The sequence below is a fragment of the Brienomyrus brachyistius genome, chromosome 21 (assembly GCF_023856365.1).
Source record: "Brienomyrus brachyistius isolate T26 chromosome 21, BBRACH_0.4, whole genome shotgun sequence".
NCBI lineage: Eukaryota > Metazoa > Chordata > Actinopteri > Osteoglossiformes > Mormyridae > Brienomyrus > Brienomyrus brachyistius.
The window spans coordinates 19,341,404-19,360,043 of NC_064553.1; the positions used below are offsets into that span (position 1 = coordinate 19,341,404).

At 44.7% G+C, this 18,640-nt stretch overlaps 1 protein-coding gene across 3 annotated transcripts in view; it reads left to right on the forward strand.

Annotated features, from left to right (window-relative positions):
* Window positions 1–18,279, forward strand: part of LOC125716864 (voltage-dependent R-type calcium channel subunit alpha-1E-like) — a 122,990-nt gene extending 104,711 nt beyond the window's left edge. For all 3 annotated transcript variants that reach the window (XM_048989662.1, XM_048989663.1, XM_048989665.1), the window contains exons 41-47: window positions 145–252; window positions 429–529; window positions 1,201–1,295; window positions 1,396–1,504; window positions 6,813–6,954; window positions 14,871–15,034; window positions 15,143–18,279. In XM_048989662.1, coding sequence (XP_048845619.1) covers window positions 145–252; window positions 429–529; window positions 1,201–1,295; window positions 1,396–1,504; window positions 6,813–6,954; window positions 14,871–15,034; window positions 15,143–15,634 — 1,211 coding nt within the window. In that variant the 3' untranslated portion in view covers window positions 15,635–18,279. The remainder of the gene's footprint in view (window positions 1–144; window positions 253–428; window positions 530–1,200; window positions 1,296–1,395; window positions 1,505–6,812; window positions 6,955–14,870; window positions 15,035–15,142) is intronic.
* The last annotated feature ends 361 nt before the right edge of the window (window positions 18,280–18,640 follow it).

Consider the following 18,640-nt stretch of genomic DNA (forward strand, 5'->3'; position numbering starts at 1 on the left):
ATTAATACATACAGTACAGTATGATAAATAAAAAGGAAAGGAAACTAAACCAAGATCAAAAATGTGAAACTGATTGGACCCCAGCAATTGCTGCTTGCGGCTATATGTTTTGTTTTTGTATGTGTCTTTGTGCCCTTTGTGCAGGAGGGGAAGATCGTGGACAGCTTGACACAGAACTGCAGAAGGAGATCAGTGTCATCTGGCCTCATCTTTCTCAGAAGACCCTGGACACACTGGTGCCAGTGAGCAAACGTGAGCCAGCAAGTCGGGGAGCAGGGGGCAGGCACATAAATATGGTGTTTTGGGTTACTTTAAGAAGTCATTCATTTTTATGTTAGCTGGCTCTGGTTGGTAGAAATGGCTCACTTCACTAACATTAGGACTGGAGATGCTTGAGTTTTATGACTGAATGATGAATGGCCTTCCAGCTGACGACATGACCATTGGGAAGATCTATGCATCGATGATGATCATGGATTATTACAAGCAAAGCAAAGCAAAGAAGCTGAGGCAAAAATTGGAGGAGCAGGTACATGATCACTCCTCTTTTGCGCTATGTTGGTTTCTACATGTGTTCAGTTTCTGAATGCACTTTTCTTTGGAGAAGCATTTATATTTGAAGTATTTATATGATTTTTCAAACTTTATAAAGCTGAGTATGGCCATTTTAAGCTTTTTTAAGTTTAGAGTGAAAATCTTAGATATGTGTTTGTGTGCTGTGGAGCTGTATTTAGTGCTCACAGAAAGTCTTGGGATGCTTGATTAATTCTGTGAAAGGGTTTCGCAAATTTATTGGTTTCGTAACAAAAGATAATTGACAAGCAGTGTTTAACAAATCTGCACATATATTTTTTTATGACTGACTCGTTCTGTTTTTTTGTTCTTGCCATTTTTCTATTAATTACAGTTGTAGTCATTTGTTCCCAAAAGGATGCTAAACACAAATATTTGGTGTTTCATGTTATTGTAAAGGTGCTACTTATTAAAAAGCACCCAATGCGATTGCTTGCCAATGAACTGTTTAACTCAAAACTGCTCTTTCAGAAGTATAATTTAGGTTTAAATCTTTCAATTGTTTGAAATTAATGTTTTACTTCAAACTGCTGATTATTTCTAATATGATATATACTTTTTGTAAATGAATGAATACACTTGTGTGAGCACTATATTTATTGTTTTTCTTTCTTTTGTTGCTTGCAGAAACCTGCTCCGATGTTCCAACAAATGGATGCATCTTCTCTTCCCCAGGACATTCTGTCTGGCCCATTCCTGTCTCACAGTGCCGGATCCGCCCTGTGTGTAATGCCAGGCTTTTGTGTAGTTCATATGTTGTGTAGCATTTTGAAAGGTGGTGTATAAGTATTCCTGACTGCCTGTCTTTTTCTTCCCTGTCAGTACAAGGGGGGGCTTTGTAGCTCTCAGCCCCATCTCCCAGGAGCTCTTCATGCAGCCTGTGTCATCTGACGTCGAGGATAACGAAGGCTTCCATGGGTACCAGTCTCTGGTGAGGAGTGCTTTGCAGGTCGACATACCACATGACATGTCTGTGTTGTTAAATCATACTCTAATATTATAAAATAATATTAAGGGGAAGCACTTCACTTATAATCTAACAGACAGCTCACAAGCACTTCACACAGATACTGAGTAATGTTGGCTGTGCAGGAGTGTATGAGAAAATGGCAGTCTGTTGCAAAAAATATATTCTGAGCAAGGGAAAACAAAGAGTGTTTAAAATGATGTTTTTTTCTTTCCAGTTGCATGAAAAATAGAAGGATGAATGTGTCTTTTTAAAGTGTTTTTTACATGTGCAGTGTTCTTTGAAGGACTGGTTGTGGTTGTGGTGCAGCTGTGCCCTGCTCAGTATACCCAGTGGGAAGATGGATGGACACATGCTTGAGTGGAGGGGGAGGATGAGCTTGATTCCTCTCTGTGTGACTGTGTCTTCTCCTCATCATTATCTTATTCTTTGGAGTCATGTTACAATAAAAATGACATAAGCTGTATTAGTGCATTAGCTCAGTTATGTATGTGTGTGTGTGTCTTGCTCTTAGTAATTCAGTAGTTTGATCTGAACCTACTTTTTTTTGGAATGTAGTCATTTTCATTTGGGTCATTTTCTCTTGCACCACTAACCCACACAAGGTACAAGGGAGGACAATGTTTGTCTCTAAAAGTTGTTATAAGGCTTTGTTATACAGTAGAAATGTGGCACAGTATTTCTTACTATTCATTTTGTCACATTAGTGTAATTTCAATAAGCCGCTGTGTAAGGAGGTGTGCAAGTACATGCATATATATATGTGCCCTTGAGAGGTAAAGTGGGCTATCTCACATTTTTGACCCCTACCCCCTTTTTACTGATTTTTTGAAAAAATTTCAACTTTGGAGCTCATTTTCTCAAAACTTTGTTTTTGTGGGATAGCCCACTTTACCTCTCAAGGGCACACACACACACACACACACACACACACACACACAGATATATGTATGTCACGCCCGGCTCATCCGATCCTCGTGTGTGCCACGCCCTCTCATCATCCACGTGTGCTTCTCCGATGGTCCCCAGCTGTTTCCTGTTATTTTCGGCTTGTCTTTTGTATTTAGTCAGCGTCTGAGTCCGTCTTCCTCAGACTTGTCATGAATATTAGTTGTTGTCAGGTTGTCGCCTTCCCCGCTTCCTGCTTGCCCTGTCTCTCCCGTTAATAAACCCGCGTTTCCCCGAAGATCCTGCCTACCTGCCTGCCTGCCTGGTCTTTCCCTGCTTCCTGCTCGCCCGTTTAACCCACACCCTGACAGAATGACAAGTCTCCCAAAGAAAGCATCTCCTGTGACCAAGGAGGGTTACATCGGTCTAGTCGAGGAGGTGCTGTACTGGATCACCCAGCCCGATGTCCAGGAAGGTCCCCGGGCGTGGGACCTCGCGGTCGAGAGTCGGGACATCCTGGAGGGGATGTCCCTTGAGGAGGCAAAATCTCCAGCGGGTTCGGGGCAGGATCACAGAAAGGTGGAACTACCTGGACCCGCTGCAGAGAGAGGTGACCAACCCGCCGTCTCCGCTGGCCACCGCACGTCGGAGAAGGAGGAAGAAGCGGAGAGAGCGACAACCGGAAGAAGAATCGACAATCTCCCTGGGGGCTTGCGCTCTCTCCGCAGCGTCGATCCTTGCTGAATATCCGGAGGAACCCTTCCTGGTCAGGAAACCAGTGAGGCTCACCCCTGATGTCGCCGCTGCCGCTGAGCAGCCGCCTCCGCTGGCTGCGTACCACTACCGGTTGGCGCGGCTAGCGAATAAGGGAGCTAGAGCCGTCTGAGACGATATTCCTCGGATCCCCAGGGCTTTTAAAGGGGCAGCGCATGTGTTCACGACGCCAGCCCTAGCGGCACTGGCCGACGCGTCTGATCTGCCTGTTCTGTCCGTGCCTGACCAGCCTGCCCCAGAGATCCTCGACCCAGGTCCGTAGAGGCCCGCCTAGACATCCCTGGCTGGGACGTGTTTCACCCTGCAGGGTCTCTTCTAGAGGGTGATGGAGGACCAGACGGCATACAAGGCTTCTGAGGCTGCCCAATTAATAACGCAGCTCCAGGAAGCCTTCGCAGCATTTTCTCCAGCGTCATCATCGTACAAGCTGGAGGAGATCACTGCAGCCTTGGGGAGGTCCCTCTGCCTCTGCCGCCCGCTGCAACTACGCCCGAGGTCCCGCTGCCTCTGCCGCCGGCTGCAGCTACAGTACACCCGAGGTCCCTCTGCCTGCACCTGTGACTGCTGCCCATGTGGCTCCTGTCCCGGGGAAGGCTGCTACAGTTGAGGAAAGAGCAGTCCCCCTCAACAGAACCCCACAAGGTTCCTGCGGCGCCCCCTGCTGGTCCCGATTTGGCAGCTGCTGCACCACCTGAGCTGGAGGTCCTGGCTATGCCCACTGTGCCAGCTGCATTGCCCGAGCTGGAGGTCCCGGCTATGCCTGAGGCTCTGCCTCCGCCCGAGCTGCCGCCTCCAACCGGGGGCGCCTACGCCAGAACAGCCGCCTACGACAGCTACACCCGAGGTCCCTCTGCCTCCACTGCCCGCTGCAGCTACGCCCAAGGTTCCTCTGCCTCTGCCGCCCTCTGCAACTACGCCTGAGGTCCCGCTGCCTTCCGCCGGATGCAGCTACAGTATGCCCAAGGTCCCTCTGCCTGCACGTGTGACTGCTGCCCGTGTGGCTCCTGTCCCAGTCCCTGACCCCACTCCAGTTCCTCCAGCTCCAGTCCCTGAGGAGGTCCCGGACAACCCAACCACCACTCCTCCCTCCTTGGAGGTAGAGGAGCTTGAATGGGACCCCTCGGGTACCTCCCTTATGTCTTCCCTGCCCTCTGAGGCCTCGTCGCCCTGCCTCGGTCCCGCCTCCGACTTCTCGTCAGTCAACTGCGGGTCCCCCCACTCTGGGGACGTTGCCTGGGCTAGTTGTGGCCTTGTCGTTGCCTGCTGCGGCTCCCCCTCCCTCCTTGCCTATGCCGGTGTCCCCTTCGGCTCCCGCATCGCCTTCCCTGGTGTCCCCTCTGACTTCCTCCTCGTCCCCTATGTCTGTCCCTCGCCCTGCTCCCCTCAGCCCCTCCTGCTCCGGCCTCCCGGTCACCTGCGGCCCCTCCGGCTGCTGCCTATCACCCGCTGGGGCTTCCTCGGTCTCCCCTTTCTCCCCCGACCTTTCCTCCTAGGTCTCCCGTCTTTGTCCCTCCTTTGTTTCCTACTCGTCCCTCAGTTCCTCTTGTCTCTGCTCCTCATCCCTCTGTGCCTCCCATGTTCACACCTGGCCGTTTTGTCCCTCTGTTTTCTGTTCCCTCTGTGTCTCCCTTCCTGGTCTGTCTGTCTGTGTTTCCTGTCCTTTGAGGGGTCCTGTCCTGGCTTCTGCCCTTGTGTTTGTTCTGTGTTTCAGCTCTGTTCCCTGTTCCCCGGTACTAATCTTGTTCTTGTCTTCTGGGGGGGCTTCTGTCATGCCTGGCTCGTCCGATCCTCGTGTGTGCCACGCCCCCACATCATCCACATGTGCTTCTCCGATTTGTCCCCAGCTGTTTCCTGTTATTTTTGGCTTGTCTTTTGTATTTAATCCGCGTCTGACTCTGTCTTCCCCAGTCTTGTCATTAATGTTAGTTGATGTCAGTTTGTCGCCTTCCCCGCTTCCTGCTTGCCCTGTCTCTCCCGTAAATACACTCGCATTTCCCCGAAGATCCTGCCTGCCTGCCTGGTCTTTCCCTGCTTCCTGCTCGCCCGTTTAAGCCGCACCCTGAAAAAAAAATAAATAAATAAATTTAAAAAAAAAATATATATATATATATATATATATATATATATATATATATATATAAATCATCATTGAAGGAGCACAAAGATGTATTTCAGTGCATGAGTTTGTAGAAAGAAATGCTGCTGGCATCCTGGGTTGTTCCCTGCCTTCAGTAACTGCTGCAAATCATACAAAATCTATCAATGCACATGCTACATGCAAGTTATTAGGTGCATTAATGGAATGCAAAACATATACAGAAACCAGAATAGGACAAACAGGTATATAAAATGGATGGGTGGATGTTCTACACTACAAAAACATGGAATATACATTACACTTTAGAGTTTTTGTGCATTTGTATACTACATTTACGTTTATTTGTTGTTGTTCATTTTGTGACAATACAGTTGTTTAACTGTAACGACCAGGCTTGGGTAGTACCTAATTATTAATACTGTCCATACATACTGAAGAATACATTATTTTTAAAGGCAACGGTATTCCACTATTTTGAAATCTTGGCAAAAAAATTAGCTGGAACCCCTTCTGCTCAGCAATTTTATCACCCTACACTTCACAGCAACAACAACAACGCTTTGTCTTCTGCTACCTACTGGAACCACCAAGTCAATTTTCTTGTAGTTAACGTAAACCACACAAAATGCCCGCTAAGTCCAAAATCAATGCTGCATGTGCACAGGCCATGCAGAAATCCCTGGTCTATTCTATGGTTCTGCTTAGAAAATTCCATCCATCCATCCATCATCTCCCGCTAAATCCGGAGTCGGGTCGCGGGGGCAGCAGCCTCAGCAGGGAGACCCAGACTTCCCTCTCCCCGGCCACTTCGTCCAGCTCCTCTGGGGGGATCCCGAGGCGTTCCCAGGCCAGCCGAGAGACATAGTCTCTCCAGCGTGTCCTGGGTCTTCCCCGGGGTCTCCTCCCAGTGGGACATGCCCGGAATACCTCCCCAGGGAGGCGTCCCGGAGGTATCCTGATCAGATGCCCGAGCCACCTCATCTGGCTCCTCTCGATACGGAGGAGCAGCGGCTCTACTCTGAGTCCCTCCCGAATGACTGAGCTCCTCACCCTATCTCTAAGGGAGAGCCCAGCCACCCTGCGGAGGAAACTCATTTCGGCCGCTTGTACCCGCGATCTCGTTCTTTCGGTCACTACCCAAAGCTCATGACCATAGGTGAGGGTAGGAACGTAGATCGACTGGTAAATCGAGAGTTTCGCCTTTTGGCTCAGCTCTCTCTTCACCATGACAGACCGATGCAGCGCCCGCATGACTGCTGACGCCGCACCGATCCGCCTGTCGATCTCCCGCTCCATCGTTCCCCCACTCGTGAACAAGATCCCGAGATACTTAAACTCCTCCACTTGGGGGCTTAGAAAATTAAATATGCATATTTGGTTTTTATTATTTTTATGTAAGCTGACAGCAGGAGTGGCCATGACAACCCCTTAGATCTACTCCTGCTTAGCACACTCAAAACACGACAGAAAGGAATGATTTATCGTGGAATATGTTTTGTGTGTGTCCAACAGGGTGTGATGGATCGCAGCTCGATGAAGAGATCCTTTTCCACGATCACGGACCAACGCGTCAATGGGTTGTGGCTAGATGAGCACTCCTTCAAGAGGGACAGCCCCGATCGGACATACAGACCTCGACAAAAGAGCTATAAAGGTACTAGTTAGCTTCATGTTAATTATCGAAAATTATTCAGACTGGTTGAGGGGCGGGGCGGCATAGTGGTGCAGTGGTTAGCACTGTTGCTTCACACCTCTGGGACCCGGGTTCGAGTCTCCGCCTGGGTCATATGTGTGTGGAGTTTGCATGTTCTCCCCATGTCGTTGTGGGGTTTCCTCCGGGTACTCCAGTTTCCCCCCACAGTACAAAAACATGCTGAGGCTAATTTGAGTTGCTTAATTGCCCATAGGTGTGCATGTGTGAGTGAATGGTGTGTGAGTGTGCCCTGTGATGGGCTGGCCCCCCATCCTGGGTTGTTCCCTGCCTCGTGCCCATTGCTTCCGGGATAGGCTCCGGACCCCCCGCGACCCAGTAGGATAAGCGGTTTGGAAAATGGATGCATATTAATCAATACTTCACTTCTTTTGCGAAACAAAACAGACAAGCAAATCTTGCATTCGAATACAGAAAATACACTTCCAACAGATTCACGTTATTGAAACAAAATAATACCTGAAATGTCTCGTACACCTGGCTCCACTGATGAAAGAGCAAAATGCACGTCATGAACGTGGAACAACACCATCATCTTACCATGCTATTAAGCTACTGCACTAATCTGCTACCACTGAGATACAGTTTCATGAAAACTTAAATTATCATAATGAAATTGCTGAAATATTCATACAAAACTAGACAGGCATTACACAGAATAAAACAATAGTTTGGTTCACCTTCGAATTACATTCTTTAATCCATATTGTTACACCTGAGTGTAACGAGAACGACTTATCTCTAGCCATGTTAGGAAAGCTTTGACCGGCGCACGCATGTACTTACGTCACCACCCGGAATGGGCCTACACTCACAGACTCAGGAATATACAGACAGGAGATTAAAAAGATAATGAAATAAACAATAAAATACCTATATGAAATAATAAATGGGAATGTTGTGGTGAAATTATAAATGTCATTTCAACAACTGGTACAATCACCCCTCCTTGAATTTCACCAAAACCATTCCATCCCTGAGACGCTGTGCAATACCCAAAAGGGTTGATGCCATCAAACATTGTTATCTCTCTGGACCAATTCACACAAAAGATCTCATCTCATGGTTCAGTTAGAAAACTATCTGTCAAACATATTTAAAGCAGTAGGGAAGGTTGATCAGGCCTCCTACCTTTCAAGAACACATGCAGTCTACACCCGATTATACTTGGTCCCCTGAAATTCAGGCTGATAGAGTCTTAAATAATTATGCTTTCAGCATACATAAAGTGACAGGAAAACCCCTTATGCTACAGACTGAACTTTCTGTAGTGGTAACAGACCCCATACAGTGGGTTTTTGTACCATATTTTCTATAAGCCTATTGACTCTTGTGACTACTCATTGTTCATTGTGGTGCTGAGCCAAGGTGTGAAACTTGTCAAGGTCAGTGACAGGAACAACCTTCGTTTCTGTAGAGTCACCATCAGGAACAGGAACTATGTCAGTCTGTGTTTTACTGGAGTCAATGGGACAACTGACTTGAGTGGGAACTGTGTCAGACTTGCTTTCTCCATGGTCAACCAAAAACTGACTGAAGTAGGAATCATGTCAGACTGTGTGTTGCGTGAGCCAGCAACTTGTATATTACCTTGTCATCCTGCATCTTGTGAAACAAGCTGCTCTGCCACAAAATCTCAGTCAACACTATGACCAGTGTCAGAAAGTACCCACAAGGACGTCCATGCTTGAGAAGTCTCTTTGTCCAAGCTACTAAGCTCATCTAGTTCTCCACAAACACTGAGATCATCGGCATTAAATGCGTCATCCATTGACTGAGTTTGCAGTGTATCTCGGACAGGAAGTAAAGTCACATCCAACAAAAGGTTTCTGTGCACAACCTTGTACTGGCCCACAGCATCTCTGATATTGTAGATATGAGTTTTGGGGTTTGTTACGATCCTCAGTCTAGGGTTGAGGACCATCAGAAAGGTAAAGGGAAAGGAGAGGGGAAAATGAGACAACCAGGATATGGTAAAAGGGAACATGGGAAACAAAGGGATCTTTTTTTGTATTTTTTTAATATTTATTCAGAAAGACTTTCACAAACAATAGGGTAACAGACTTCAGGAGTGACACGGCCAAAACAATAAACAAAACAGCACTACCGAACACGTCCCAAACTAAGCTAATTCTAAACGAAATGAAAACAGGAACACAAAAGGACAAAACTAAACCTGACTCCCTTACCAAAACACAGAATAAGCCACACGTATGCAAAACAAAATAGTAGTCACTCCCTACGCACTTAACAGAAACGAATATACAGAACACACCAAAGCTGAAACACAGTGACCAAAGGGGCGAGGCAAAGAGAGTAGTCAGGAGGAAGGCAAGAGATCAAAACCAGTAAACAATCAAAACCAAAGGCAAAGGTACCGAAGGGGCAAAGCGAGAGTCGGAGATCAGGAAACCAGAAATCTGTCATACACAATTAATACACACACAAGTAATCCAATAACAAAAACCAACAGTGAGCAGAGCTGCTGCCACTCTCCCGCCACGGCTTTTTCAATCATAAATGCGGAAGTAGCGTCGAATCTCGGGGCGTGGCCAGGTCCGAGAGGCGGAGTCAAAGGGAGCTGGGTAACGATCAGGATCTGCAGAGCAATCCCTCCCCTAACCTTACGGCACATAACAGGTTTCTCTCAACAGCTGTATTCACCAAAGGCTCCCACTTGTCTGTTAATTTCTTAGTGCCAGACTTTCCTTTGTTGGCAAGCAATACCTGATCTCTGACCTGTAGAGTGACACCTATAACCCTCTTATTGTACTGACAAGCCTGACATTCTTGTTCTTTGACAGTGTGCTGCTGAGTGATTCTGGCAGCTTCCGTCAGGTATGACAAATAGGTCTTAGAGTAGCTGTCGAAGTCAGCCACAGCAGGATCCAGCAGGACAGTCTTAAATTGAATGTCCACTGGAAGTCTTGGGACACGGACGAACATCAGGTAGAATGATGCATAACCTATAGTCTCGTGAATAGTGGCATTGTAAGCAAAGGTCAGTGTCTGAATCTGTTGTGGCCATTCTTCTTTGGCTCTCAAAGGAAGTTCTCACAGTATATTCCCAAGAGTGCAGTTAAACCGTTCTGTGGCACTATTGCCTATGAGGTGATAAGCTGTGGTACGGGGCTTGGAAACGCCAGGCAGTTGCAGCAGCTCAGACACCTGTTCACTCTCGAAACTGGGTCTCTGGTCTGAATGAATGCGCTGGGAGAAACCATAAACACAAAAAATACAGTCTTTCTGTACAACTTTCTGGCAACTTGCTTGGTAGTCTGATTCCTACACGGAAAGGCAAATGCCATCTTTGTGAAGTGGTCAGTTGCCAATAGCACATCAACTGAGCTTTTATTCCTGTCTTATTTCTGGACCAGAAATCAATGCAGACAAGTTCCATAGGAGCAGTGGTCCTTATGCTCTCTAATGAGGCTCCTGCTGTGGGTTCAGGAATCTTAGCAAGTACATACCTTTCACAAAACCGAACATATTCCTTCACATCCCTTTCCATATTGATCCAGAAGAACCGCTGTCTTCATAAGGGAGAATCATAATTTGACCTTGGTGTCCTGCTAAATCATAAACTCTTTCCAATGCCTTGCTTCGCAAACTCATAAACAACACGAATTGAAACCTTTTGGTTTTACTCAGAGTCTTTTGTCTCCCTATACAAAATCCCATCTCTCATTCTACGCTTATCCCAGTGCTCTAGCATGGCCAGCAATCTCACATCCATACAATGTCTCTCGTCTAGAGGGACGTCTTTTGCACAAATGGCAGAATGCTGGAGATAGGAGAATCCTGGAGTTTATGGTCCTCCAATTCTTGCAAGGTATGTGAAGGCAAGGTATCTTGACTAACTGATTGGAGCTATTGAACATGTTGGATAAGACAGACGGCCCTATTCACTGCAATACTCTCCCAATCACTCTGATGTAACAAGGCAGTCTTGACCTCAGATAAGCTGCAAAAACCTACTGAGACGAGGGCAGGTGTTGATTGCTGAACTGCATGAAGTTGTTGGATCCCAAATTTAAAAGTGTACTGCACCTCTTTAGCTGTAGCACTTGGAGCCTGCTCAAGGCTTTTTCTTCAGTGGAGGCAAAAACAAGAAGGTTATTCAAGTAACAAAGCAGACGAAGTTGAGATCCACAAAAATACTCAACATCATGCACATGAATGATGCTGGACTGTTGCAGAGCCCTTGTGGCATTCTATTGTACCGACAGGTGTTGTGAAGGTCGTGTACTTTTTATCCTCCTCGCACATTGGGATGTTGTAAAATCCAGAAGTGAGGTCCATTGTTGAAGAAGGCAAGGGCGAAGACAGTTTGCCTGGTCAAGGAATGGGTGGGCATCCTTCAGTGTCTGCGCATTCAGCTACCTGAAGTCCATACAAATTCTCAGACCTCTATCCTTCTTCCACACCATGACAAAAGGAGAAGCATACTTGATGGTAGATTTATGGATGTTTCCTCTCTCCTCCATGTCTGTGAGTATCAGACGGAGTTGTTGATAGTGAGAAGGGGGAACTCTCCTGTATGGCATGTGGAATGGTCAAGTGATTGTCTGGAGAAAATGTCCTCATATTCTTCGACAGGCACAACAAGCTTTCTTTTCGACTGGTTGCTGGCATGGCATGAATTGATATGAAGGTCACCCAACCCAACCCCTGACAACCTTTCCTTAAAGTTTACCTCAGTAGCAGGTAGCACTTTTTTCTGCTTCTTTCCCACCATCTTAGAGGAGCTTTGCTTGATGTCAAGGTCCTCACTGCAATACAAGGTGAAACATCGCCAATATTGGAATTCCTCTTTAGAATGACTGGTCTTGATGAAAGATTAACCACCTTCTCCCCACATCAGTGTGATAGTCCGTCCAACCAGAATGTCCCTCGGTCTGGACCTAGAAGTACTAGGCTTCATGATAATAATGCTACCTGAAGACACTGGCACATTGCCTGGCAACTTGCCCCACACTAGATGATCACATTGAGGAAGTAGTATGACAGCACAAGGCAGCTTTACTGTGCCAACCTTGTAAGCAACCTCGCTGCCCCTCCATCTGATGATGCACTACATAACATCCAAGAAATGCTCATAGTCATGGAATGAGTTTCTATGTCATGCAGATACAAACTTCCAGTAGTCATCATTGCTCTTCATAACATGTATTAGACGTTTGAGAACATTTGAACCCATAATGAGCTTGTCACACTGTCTGGACACTACTAAGATAGGGACAATGCATTTCACTCCATAAACAATCAGTGTTAGGTCATCTATGTACTTAAGATGAGTTTGCTTTCCCCCACATCCAACAAGCATAATCCTTTCTGAGGTTCTCCCACAAGAGGTCCATCTTCTCTGAGTGAACTTTGAGCCGCGTCACTCATAGTACAAGCCATGGACCCAGAATACAACATGCCCTTCAATTCAATCTATTCATTCACTGCATCCTGAGTGTAGAACAATTCACTGAAGGCAGGCATCTCTTCTGACCCCTGAACCACAACTTAATATCCTTCTGGCATGGCCAAACAGGTGTTAACATAGAGAAGCTCAAAATCTGACTCATCTACTTTGAGGGTTTTTTTGTCCACCTCCCACACTACCCCTCTCCAAGTGTGGGTGTCCTAGTTTTTTGAAGCATGACTCTTCTGGCTGGTGTCAGTGTGGCCCATCTGTCTCCATCTATGTTTGTTGCAGTGTTTCTTCCAGTGACCAGTAGTGAAGCAACAAAGACATAAATCCTCTCTCCTGCAGTGTATAAGCGTGAAATGACTAGTATCACCACAATTACTTATGGAAAGGCCCTGAGGTCAACCTCTCTGATAGCGTCTGCACCATGGCTGCTACTTGCACATTCTGATGTGACATGATGCGATCCAGTAAGCTGGTTAAGGAATGTAGCCCGTTTACATCAAATGCTGGTGTGATGGTCAGAGCAGGTTGGCTACAAGCTGATTCTGTGGTAGGCTAAGTAGCCACAGACATTGGGGATTGGGTGTGCTGATGCGTGAGCACTGGCACTGACTGGGAGAGTGCTGGCACCGGTGGAAGAGGAAAAGTGAAAGTACCTGCCACCGTCAGAACAAATGGGTGAAAGTTGGGGAATATGGCTTGGAACTGTTGCTGACGGTGAGATTTTTGTGGCAAACCCTGAGGTTGACTGGAACTGGGAGGCTGAATTGACCTGCTCTGATGGTGGTGCCTCTGAGTATAGGATCGGGACAATACTTGATGAACATCGCTGACACTTCACAACCTGGATCCTCAACAGACCGTCCCTGTCTCTGTAAACATTTATCAGCAATGTCAATAGTATTATTTAATTTAAGGCAACATTCCATAACTCCATCATGCAGTAGCGATTTAGTGTTGTATTGTAGAAGTCCACTGGACACCATTGGCATGCAGGAGTAGGTTATATCACCAAAGTGCTGTTTCAGGATTTTAATAGATCAGTGCTGGACTCTGAAATTTGTTAAGTGATCGGTTGTTACACAATGGGACCTTCACCACATCCTTAGCTTTCCCGATTAATATACTTAATATCTCTTGTGACTGCTGACTCGTTGGTGTACCTTTTATGAGCTATGTCTATACCATTTCTACCCATTCGTGGATAGAGCACGTATCGTTGCTGTTGCCCCTGAAAACTGGAGGCTCTCTGATATGATTGCATGACAAGTCTCATTCCAGACAAATTCAATTCAGTGGGTTTCTGGTTGGTATTGGACATCTCTGCTGACATTGATTCACTTTCTCTGTTATCACACTGTAGTTGCTACAATAGACTGACCAATCTGATTAGTCAGCTCTGAAATAAGGGTGCTCAATTCAACATGAGGTACTGCTGGTGGGTTTTGTAATCCACCAGAAGGACCCTGGGCACAAGTGGACCAAAACCTGGGGGTATTCAGCCTATCTACCTTAGGTGTCTGTACCCCAGCTCTGAGAAACTACCCTCTCCCAAAACTTACATTAGAAGGGGCTTCTCCCTCATATACGCCAGTTCCCTCTGAACTCACTACCGAATCCATGACAATAAACTAGGTACAAACTCTCAAAAAAAATAAATAAAAAAACAACTCTCATACAATTTGCACTCTTAGCCCTTTAAAGTCTTGGTTAAACTGATTAGTTGTCCCAACACATTAAATGTCCCACACACTACTGTTACGACCAACTTTGAATGATGATGAAGGAGATGAGTTTCCCACGGTGATCGAGATGATTTCGATATTTGTAGAATTTGAGTCACGGCACCAATGTAACCCAGGCCCACGTGCTGTGCCGCTTATCCCCTCTGTGTTGTGTTCTGGCGTACATAACAGACTGGACACGAGACTGAATCTTAGACATTTTAATGCTCAAGCACTGAAATAATAAAACAAAACATGAGCTGCTTGAGCAGAGTGTCTCGTACACCTGACTCCCCCTCCAGGCATGTTAGGAAAGCCTTTTACCGGCATGCACCCACATACACAGACTTATAGGCAGGAGATTAAAAAGATACCATAAAATACCTATATGCAACAATATGGTGAAATTATAAATCACATTTTAACACCTGCTACACTTGGGTTCAAATGTAAACAGCATTGGAGCAAGAGCTATATAGCATCCAGCATCTTTCAAAGCAAGAACCTAATAAGATAACTATTCAAACTAGCAGACAAAATTGTGATGCTAAGAGAATACAGGAACATGGAGTACTATAGGCTACTAGAAGCGTTCCTTGAATTGATGGGTCTTGTGGAGTCTCTTGAAGGTGAAGAAGGAATCTGATTATGAGATATGGGTAGATCTATAGATTGCTCTCCTCTGCATCACCTTTTTCTCTGAACTTTTGCAGGTTCCAGGTCAGAGCACTGGCAACAAGGAGACAGGGAGCGGGGGCGGTCCAAGGAGCGGCTCCACCTGCTGTCTCCCGATGTGTCCCGCTGCAGCTCTGAGGAGCGCAGCCAGCAGCGGTCCCGCTCCCCAAGTGAGAGCCAGGCCCATGCAGCCCACAAACAGGTAACAGCTTTTGGCAAAAAATGCACAGCGTGCAGTATTTTGTAACACTATTGTATGTATTTTCGGGCCATCTGACACCTCTGACCTACAAACACTTGTTTCTCCCAGGGCAACAGCTCAGATAGTCCAGTCCCGTCCACATCAGAGTCCAGCACTCCCAGCAGCCGCCGTCATGGGCAGACACCTCCACGAGCCCGCCCCCACATTTCTTACTCCCCACTCGTGTGCCACACTCATTCCTGTTCACCTGCAGACGATGGTCCAAGGACCCTAGAGTCAGAATGTGTTGACACCCCGTGGGAGGATGAAGGAGATGAGGCCTCCGACGTTGGGCAGGTGGCAGCAGGCAGCCACGGTTCCATACCTCACCAATACCTGACCATGCAGGATGATGGCAACAACAGCCCCGACTCAGCTGGCGTGGAGGAGACATTAACCTTTGAGGCAGCCGTGGCAACAAGCTTGGGCCGTTCCAACACCATTAGTTCTGCTTCCCAGATGCGACAGCGCTGGCAGGTCCCCAATGGCCATTTCCGGAAACGCCTGACCCAGGCAAGCTCCCTGGCAGGCTGCGAGCTCTTCGGCGAAACCAATGAGTAGGGCTGCTGCTTGGAGCCAACAGATTAAGAGGGGAGAGATGTTCAGCACATGGGTGGAAAAGAAAAAGGGAAATTTATTACAAATCAGTGAAAAGTTTAACTTGGTGGAGAGTGTGGCAGATATAAATATACAATTTTACCCATTTTGATGAGTCTATAAAGTCTCAGTAGAGGTATCTCCACAGTATTTTTCCCAGCATATAATATACTGTGTCATGATTAACAATACAATAACGGGGACACAAGGGAAATAATGTACTGTGTGAAACTTTGTGGAAATTTCTGTATTCAGCCAATTTTTCTGCAGCTTATGGAGTGAAAAACCAAGGGCTGTATAAAATAGCATCTAAGCTAATTACTGACAAATTTACTTCATTATATTGTTGGAGATGTAACAGTTTAGACAGGACCAAGTGGTTGCTAATTAAGTCTCGAGTAAGGACAAGCATGGCAGCCTTAAGCTGGTTAAATTAGTTCAGCACCTTAAAGTAATTTGTGATTTTGGTTGTTTCAAGAAAGCATATAGCTTGTTCTGTAAAGGAACTTCTTTACAAATATGGAACTTCTAGGTGTTTTAGGTATTTAATGATAAATTAGTCAAGAGCAATTGCAGCGTGTGGCTCAGTGGGCTAAGCCTGTGTCCTTTTAATCAGAAGGTCGCAGGTTTGAACCCAGCCTCAGTACATCTGCGGGTCCTTGAGCAAGACCCTTAACCCCCAGTTCCCTGGGCGCCGCTACGGGTGGCAGCCCTTCGCGGTCAACTTACTCCACAAAAGAGCAAGTTGAGGGAGGCGTAAAGATAATTTCCCTCCAGGGGATCAATAAAGTATCAATTAGCTTCCCCTTTAATAGGCAAAGGAGCCTGAAAGATAGGAAAGTTACAGCATGTGTCATAACAGAACAGATCTCCCTTCTTCCTCTACAATGACAACAGAGTCCAGATAGCAGTGTTTCTGTTTTCTTCCATTACTCAGTGTGCCATGTGACTGGATACTGCATGTTCAATTCTATGAGAACCTTGCTAAATTCCAGCCCTGCTGTAAAGTTATGCTTCATTGTACAGCAAGACTTGGCTGTTGATCGATATGACAACACTAACTTGAGACATAGGATTAAAAAAAGCCATGTTACTTTGTAAATATAATGAAGTGCATTTGGTCATTATCATTTTTAATGTCTTTCCCTCAAAATTATTATATTTGCAACTAGAAACTGGAGCCAATTCCATAAAATTAATATTAATTTATTCTTTCAGAGGCCTCCCTTATCATACTTCAAACTCTTCTTTATTATTTAATGGTGTTTCCTGTAATTTTGATGCAAAGGCAAGTACTGTACTGTATGACAATTTTGGTAAAATAGCTTTAATCTGATAAAGTTACTTTTTTTGCATATGGAATACTCTAGTGGAAATTGTTAATACTATTATTTTTTACAACATACCTGATTTTAAACACATGACAAGTCTGGGGATTTGATTGATACATGATTTTTTTCTTAATATCCAGTATATCATATGATGAACATTTGTAAATAAACCATAGAGATCCAACTCAGTGGAAGAAAGTGAAACCACTCAGATTAAGGAGACAGATTTCATTTCGTTCTTATTGGAAAGACATATTATTCAAATTATTCCGGTATTTTTCTCACATGGGATTAGTCTAGGAAACAAAGTTAATAAAGGAAACCTGATTTGACCAATATGCCAAACCATATATTTATGGAGAGGTGAGCTGAGATGAAATATATTGAAAACAGAAGGAAGTTAAGCCATTCAGGTAAGTCTGAAATGAAGTTTTAGCTTCACTGGTGACAAGTGATGGTGGAACTTTCCTTAACAGAGATACTCTTTTTTATAACCTCTGGTAAGTGTAAGGAAATGTGATTTTGTAAGTCTTTAGTTTTTTATGTTCTTTATGATTCTGTGCCCCCCTAAAATGTAGGACAATTTTGCTTTGATTTGGTTATCAGAAAACAGCACAGGAATTTTGTTCAATATCAAATCCGTGCAGTATGTAAAGCAAATCTACATTACCGTGTATGTTTTGGTCTCAATTTCATCAAAATGTTAGATATATTTTGGATTTTATACAAGCATTACACCTTTGTAAATTTTCTTTTTTAATGTGATGATTGCAGAAAAAAACATAACATTTTATTGCAAAAGAGTATATTATTTCATTGATCTTCCTATTCCTAAAAGTATTTATAAATATCCTTCTATCAAGTTGTTCAAAACATATATGGCAAAACTGGAAGTCACCTCCTCTGTTATGTATATGCAGACAATTCCTACAAGAAAGTATTACTCTCTATATTTACTGATTTTTGTAAGACTGTCAATAACTCTGCTGTACTTCATGTTGGGAACAAGCTGGAGCCTAGAGTGTTTTCAGTCTCTCAGTCTCATATGTACGTCTGTCTATGTGTCCATCTGCCCATCCTTCTTACTATCTATATATGTATAATTTATTTATTGGATGTACTATTTTAGGATGTTTACACTATTACAAATGTTCTATTTTAAATTATTGGAAATTGCCTATTATTGAGAATGGCTTTGAATAGTGTGCACTGAAGCAAATAACATTGATTTTCCGACAAAGAGCCAACATTCCTAGACCTGAATTGTGTGTGTATGTGTGTGTGTTTATATATATATATATATATATATATATATATATATATATATATATGTATGTGTGTGTATGTATATATATATAAACACACACATACATATATGTATGTGTGTCTGTATAATCTTTAATTTCATCCTTTTGGAATATAAATACAATACAAAAATTTGTTTACTTCCCTCTATATGGCGCCAGTCCTATGACATATAATGGATAACAAAAAAATACATTTGCACTTGAATTCCTGGTATAGAAAAGCTTAAGTTTCTATATATATATGTAGTATATATAAATAAAATGTCTCTTTGATTGCAATGTTTATATTTCAGTTTAGACGACAAGATATTTTAGACTTTGTTTTGTGAAGG